This window comes from Cucurbita moschata, unplaced genomic scaffold (genome assembly GCF_002738365.1).
Source record: "Cucurbita moschata cultivar Rifu unplaced genomic scaffold, Cmos_1.0 Cmo_Scf00049, whole genome shotgun sequence".
NCBI lineage: Eukaryota > Viridiplantae > Streptophyta > Magnoliopsida > Cucurbitales > Cucurbitaceae > Cucurbita > Cucurbita moschata.
The window spans coordinates 1,188,152-1,195,239 of NW_019268565.1; the positions used below are offsets into that span (position 1 = coordinate 1,188,152).

At 37.9% G+C, this 7,088-nt stretch overlaps 1 protein-coding gene across 1 annotated transcript in view; it reads right to left on the minus strand.

Annotated features, from left to right (window-relative positions):
- Positions 1-1,465: 1,465 nt before the first annotated feature.
- LOC111435467 overlaps positions 1,466-7,088 on the minus strand; it is a 33,703-nt gene continuing 28,080 nt past the window's right edge. Inside the window, exons 17-24 of the mRNA XM_023072840.1 lie at positions 6,920-6,983; positions 6,753-6,825; positions 3,799-3,900; positions 3,581-3,677; positions 3,394-3,489; positions 3,076-3,317; positions 2,847-2,990; positions 1,466-1,785 (exon numbers count right to left, since the gene is read on the minus strand). Coding sequence (XP_022928608.1) covers positions 1,603-1,785; positions 2,847-2,990; positions 3,076-3,317; positions 3,394-3,489; positions 3,581-3,677; positions 3,799-3,900; positions 6,753-6,825; positions 6,920-6,983 — 1,001 coding nt within the window. The 3' untranslated portion in view covers positions 1,466-1,602. The remainder of the gene's footprint in view (positions 1,786-2,846; positions 2,991-3,075; positions 3,318-3,393; positions 3,490-3,580; positions 3,678-3,798; positions 3,901-6,752; positions 6,826-6,919; positions 6,984-7,088) is intronic.

Genomic DNA, 7,088 nt, shown 5'->3' on the forward strand with positions numbered 1-7,088 from the left:
CCTCAAATAATCCGCTCGACTAGAAGAAGAATCAAACGGAATCTACCTGGAATACGAAACGCGGAATACAGAGCCGAAGACGCGTGAGAAGGCAAGGCGAAAGCGAGGATAAGCTCTGTGCGTATGAGTGGCTGTATGACGGAAAAGACCTTCCAGAGTTTCGACGAACAAATTTAGGCTCCGAATCGGCGGCACATAGAACGTCAATGGCGCTGCCGAGAAAGCGACGGCGAAGAACAGCTGAAGCATTGGAGCTTTCCTTGGATCAGAGATTAAAAACAGAAAAAAGAAAAAACTACAAAAGATCGACGGAATTTCAAGCGAAGGATTGCAAGTGAAGATCGAAGATGAAGGATGAACTATATTGTTTATCCGAATTGAAAACGGTGGGAAAAATTGAAGGAACGAGAGCCCACTGGAAGGGATTTCCTGCTCTGGTTTTGTTTGAGAAGAGGTCAATGGAGAAGTTTTGTAATTAAGTAGCGTTTGGTGGAGTGAAGCTCATCATTTATAATATTTTAATTCTTATTAGAAGAAATATTTTGCTTTTTCTCTTAACAAATATTTTAATAATCTTAGGATAGGTGTATTCTCGTTCATTTTCCACCAAAAGTCAAAAATTCAAATTCTCGTTCCTTATATTATTGATAAAACCTACTTCCGATTATTAATTCTTAATGGTATTCATATGACCCGAGAACTTAACCAACTCGGACTAATAAAAGTTGAGTTGAATTAAATTTTTTTTCGGTTTGGGTTGGGTTGACTTTTTGGTATTTTTTGGTTGGGTCAACCCAAAAAACGAGGTTGCAACCCAACTCAGCCTTACCTACTTTAAAAGGATTTGTAATATGTTGTAACTTGTGAATGTCTGATACTTAACTTTTATGAGATTTATTTAAATTTTATGAGATTTAATTATTAATGTAACACATATTGTACCTAAATAGTAAAAAAATTTGACAACTCTACTCGAAAATAGAGTGTTGGATTAAACTGGACTGTGAACTCTAGTTGAGTTGCTCAAGTTATCAACCCCGAAAAACAATTTAGAGATATCTTCAAGCATACATATGTCCTTTATTGTCGTCTTATTTTTATTTACTTAGATTATTTACATACACATATTTATATAAATATTTAGTGAACTATAACATACCTCTAAATCAACAAACAAAAAAATGGGAAAAAAAAATCAAAGGTCACGGCTTCAAATCATGTTAATTCTATTAAGAAACATTGTAATTCGTATGTCGGTATAATTTTATTTTAAAAACGGAAGATAGTCTAAAACTAAACCTAAAATTACATCGAGACAATTAGAGGAGACATTCTTGAGAATTACGAACAGAACATTGTTTATCATACTTAGTATTTAAACGTGATAACGATTTCTAATTTAAAATAAGGATCAACTCGTGTATAACTCAACTGATTAAGACATGTGTTCGACTAAAGATTCAAATTTTCACACCAAAATCAATTCTTTTATATATATTAAAAACATCAAACACAATAATGCTAATTCCATAAGAATTTACAATAATCCCATTTAAACATATTCATATCGCCACATGGGAAAGATGAACAACGCATACGAACTCATGGAGAAAGCAAACATTGGAGCATTTTCTGGCAAATTTGTTGGACCTCAATTGAAGGATCTAAAGAAGATACACTCGACAGCACATCTCTTGCTTCTAGTAGTTCTCCAGAAATACAGTCCAAAATTGGATCTTCACTTGACATTAGGGATACCATCAGCTTAGCACCAGCTATCCTTTCCTGATGAACAGAGTAAAAAAGCAACCACATATTAGAATACAATCTTTATCCTTAGCGGAACAAATAATCAACAGCCGAGAATGTAACAGTTCAAGCCCACCGCTAGCTGATATTTTCCGCTTTGGTCCATTACATATCGACGTCAGCCTCACAGTTTTTAAAATGCATATGCTACGGAGAGGTTTCCACACCCTTATAAAGAATGTTTCGTTCCCTTCTCCAATTGATATGAGATCTCACAATTCACCTCCTTTCGAGGCCCAACGTCCTTGTTGGCACACCACCTAGTGTCCGGCACTGATACTAACTATAACAGCCGAAGCCCACCGTCAGCCTCACGGTTTTTAAAATACGTCTGCTAAGGAGAGGTTTTCCAAATTCTTATAAAGAATGTTTCGTTCTCCTCTCCAACTGATGTGGTATCTCACAATCCACCCCCCATAAGAGCCCAACATCCTCGCTGGCACTCGTTTCCCTCTCCAATCAATGTGGGATCTCACAATCCACCCCTCCTTCAAAGCCCAGTGTTCTTGCTAGCACACCATCTGGTGTCCACCCCCATTTGAGGCTCAGCGTCCTCGCTGGCACACCACTCGATATCTGGCATTAATACCAACTGTAACAGCCCAAGTGGTAGCAAATATTTTTTGCTTTGGCTCATTACGTATCGCCGTCAGCCTCACGGGTTTTAAAACGTGTATACTAGGGAGAGGTTTTCATATCCTTATAAAGAATGCTTCATTCTCCTCCCCAACCGACGTGGATCTCACCGAGAATCTTTTATAACTAAAGTCTTCTAATGATTATTAATCATTAGAAAGCTCTCCTTCTATAGTATTCCTTTATCCTTGCTTTGGACGGGGGTTATGTTATATCTACCCCAGACATCTATGTTGTTCTTTCAACATCTACTAAGGAATATTACGTTTCTTATAAAAAAAAGGGGGAAAAATAAAAAAAAAACAGCCGAAAGTCTGGTGATATGATTATGATGAATAGAATAAAAACAGCATTTACTGAAACTACTATGCATCATCTCTCATTTACGTCTAATTTTATACCTTTTCTTGCCCACTTTTCAGAGCGTTTACTGAGACTCTGAAAATATCATTAGCATAAGGTAGAATAGCTGACTTCAGATGATATACGGCTGAAAAGATGACTCCAATACATGCAGCTCTAATATCTACCTGTGTACTTGTTACCTACAACATTTGACACCCTCATGAGAATCCCAAAAAAATGAACATGGAAACACAAAAAATCAATCAAACCAGATAATAAAGTAACCTTGGCAAAAGAAACGAGACGTGGAAGAACTTCTCTAGCAAATCGTTTCTTCCTCGAATCTGAAAGCTTTTGGCAGGCGCTGATGAGCACATTTGCCATGCAGAGGCGAAAGGATACAGGAGTACAATTGTCGGCTGTGTTGTATTTCTGGTCCAAATCATAGGTTGAAACTAGTTCTTTTCTACCATCTATTAATTGATGGATCACATAACCCAGAATCGAACCTTTTACAGAGGCATGCCCTGTACGTTCAGCTCGTAAGGTCAGAAATCCACAAGAACTAATATATAATATACCTTACATTGGAAAATCAGTCACCTTTCTTACTGGAGGTGCTGCAAGTGTTCGGAGCTTGTAGTTCAGCACATATCATCAAAGCCATGAAATCAATGCACCCATGTTGTGATTTGGAAACTGATACATAAATTAAAAAATAATAATAAATCAGAGACCAGGATACTGTAGAGTAACGAAGAAGCAAAATCCAGATAATATGTCAACATACCTTCATCCCCATCCTGAGACGGCCATGATAGAACTACTTCCAAGGTTTTTACAATTTCAAATATGTCGAAATGTGAAGACATATGCTCGCCTCTTACCTATGAACCAAGAGAAATTGTATTCAGTAGCTGTTGTCCAAATAGATGAGAATATGCAAAGGTCGTAATGCAAAACAGCAGGTTTCCATGGACATGATAATGTTGACAGAAAATTAATTACCGCAAGGGACGTGCACATTGAAAAAAGGCAGGCTTTTATTCCTGGTATATTGTGAGAACCCACTGCATCTTCTAGTACCAAGCTAACATAAGGATAAAGCACCTAGAGAAAACAAGGACGTCAGGAAAATTAGAACATAATTGACTATACATTAGATAGCAAAAACCTCATGTTCGTATTATCTAAGGGCACCTGCGTAACGCTCATACGATCCACTCACGAACTCACCTACCTAATATATCTATTTGCCAACCCTGGAGAAGCTTCTCTGTAATTTTCTGTGGAATGTAGCAAATGACAGGAAAGGATTGCATTCCCTCCGCTAGGAAAAAGTGCAATTTCCTATAATAGGAGGGCTGGGAATTGTGGATTTAAGGTCGAAAAACAAATCATTACTAACCAAGCGGATTTGGAGGTTCTATTCTGAAAAAAAACAGAATGTGAAGGGTTTTTTATGAAAATTTTGGTAACCTCTTACTTCGGTCAAAAATCTGGCATTATATCTCTCAGTTCATCAAGAGGTACAAGGAAATGCATGATGAGGCGCCAAGATCGTATACTTTACAACATTTATAATGTGGTTGGAGCTGGTGCTTCCACTCTATTTTGGTGTGATTATGGATTGGCTCCTTGATTGATATTATTAATATCATCTTCCCTTGAATTAGTAACGAGGCAAAGATATTAAAGTTCAGTGTGGAATTTCAATAATCTTGCCCTTTGAAGGAATCCTTCCCAAGGCTATTTCCGCGCTATCAGAAAGAATGGAGCCATCACAGACTTGGAACCACGACATTGCTTGCTGGAATTTGGGTCTGAGGCTGTAACAACCCAGTAAAAATAATAATAATAATAATTAAAATAAAAAATCTAGTTGCTGGAAATTTGGTAATGTTCTAGCTACTCTAACGGATTTTTCTCGAATATCAAACCGTCCATCATCCTTCACCAACTTCTTCACCAAATATACTCAAAATAACACTCTAAATAGTCCCCGGAGTGTCATTGAATTTAAGAGGTGTTATTGGAAATTGAAGATTGATCCTAGAGGAACTTTCACAACCAAATCCATTAGCAGTAACATCACATCCAGAGGGGCTCAATCTTACAGATCCTATGCACTTATCTTTGGAGGGGGAAAAATACCCTAAGAAGATTGAACTTTTCATATGGGAGCTGTGATGGATGCAATAAAACCAATGATGTCCTTCAGAGGAAAGCTCCTTCATTGTCCATCTCTCCAAGTTGGTGTATCCTCTGTCGTGAAGATGCAGAATCCATCCAGCATCTTCTCCATTGTTGTCCATTTGCAGAGGTTTTCCAGAAGAACATCCTACTGACTTTTTATTGGTCCACTTCCCTCCCAGGTGACCCATAGATACTACTGGAATCATTACTGATTGGTCACCCGTTTTGCAAGGAAAAAGAAATCACGTGGTTAAATTTCATCCATGCTTTCCTTGGGTTTATTTGGTGGGGAAAAAATTGCACATTTGAAGACCAATTCACAGTTTTTTTTTTTATTGTCATCGGTAACACGTATCTTTATTTGCTCTCTTGTTATATTCACTCCTTAATTTCATAATTATTGTAACAGCCCAAGCCCACCGCTAGCAGATATTATCCTTTTTGAGAGCCCTTCCGAGCTTCCTCTCACGGTTTCAAAATGCGTCTGCTAGAGAGAGGTTTCCACACTCTTATAAGAAATGTTTCATTCCCCTCTCCAACCGATGTGGGATCTTACAATCCACCCTCCTCCTTGGGGGTCCAATGTCCTTGTTGACACACTGTCCGGTGTCTGGCTCTGATACCATTTGTAACAACCCAAGTTCATCACTAGCAGACATTGTCCTCTTTAGCCTTTCCCTTCTGGACTTCCCCTCAAGGTTTTAAAACGTGTCTGCTGGGGAGAAGTTTCCACACGCTTATAAGGAATGTTTCGTTCCCCTCTCAAATCGACGAGGGATCTCACAATTATAGTCTCACTTCTCTCATAGTCCATTGGAAAAGTTTTTTTTGTAATTCGTTCCCCTCTCTAATCGATGTGGGATCTCACAATCCACCCTCCTTAGGGTCCAGCGTCCTAACTGGCACACTGCCCAATGTCTGGCTCTGATACCATTTGTAACCGCCCAAGTCTACCACAAGCCGATATTCTCCTCTTTGGCCTTTCCCTTCCAGGCTTCCCCTCAAGGTTTTAAAACGTGTCTGCTAGGGAGAGGTTTCCACACCCTTATAAAGAATGTTTCGTTCCCCTCTCAAATCGATGTGGGATCTCACAATTATAGTCTCACTTCTCTCATCGTCCATTGGCAGTGAGAATACCTACTTTTATAATTTCATACTTTCAGTGAAATGAATGAAGGAATCTATAGTTTTATATGAATTCAAACCCATGGCTTCACATAGAACCTTTTTTAAGTCCTATGCAGGGATAAGACCATAAAATAATGTTATGTAGAATCACAATATTTAAAACGACAATCCTAAAGCATTCTGAACCAGTACTCAAACAGAAGAAAAAAGTAAGTGTTCAGCCACGATATTCCCAAAACGATAATGAAATAAAAGGTGATATTAAGAAAGATAGATTTCCAAGGAATTATATAATAGATGCTAGAACGTAAATAAATGTACTCCATAATTGATCAGAACTACGCTTTTCAAACAAGGCTAGTAGGCTCATGTACATGTCATATTCAAAATGTGCCCTCTGCCTTCAGAAATATACGACACTGTAAAGAATGAAGGTGGAATAGTCAAGAGTAGCTATGTCATACTTTGGAGAATTCTTACTGTTTAACTAAAACCAACAGAATCAGGGATACATATGTTCACCTTGTCTAATATCAAGCATCATGCAATAGAAGATATTAAAGAAAACATCATCCGCATATTTAAGCAATTGTACATCTTGATAACAATCTAGATCAGGTAAAACTGTAGTGGTATACCTGGGGATGAATGCGCCCACAAAGCTCAGCAGCCATCTTCCGTACATCATCAAATTCGAACTTGGAAAAGGCCCTGTAAATCAGGTAGAAAACATCAGGCACATAGCTACTCCAGTACCCCCCTCACGCACATAAATAAATAAATAAGATTTATCTTCTCCATTAACCTGTTTAATAAGAGCTCCACAACACACGTAGGATCAACAATGTCCATATCTGCAGACCATGAAACTAAGTAATTCAATTTTTAAGTACACAAATGGGGTGATATAGGTGTTTCTAGAATATGAAATGTATAGTGTTACTTTTAAAACAAAAAAAAAAAAAAAAAAAAAA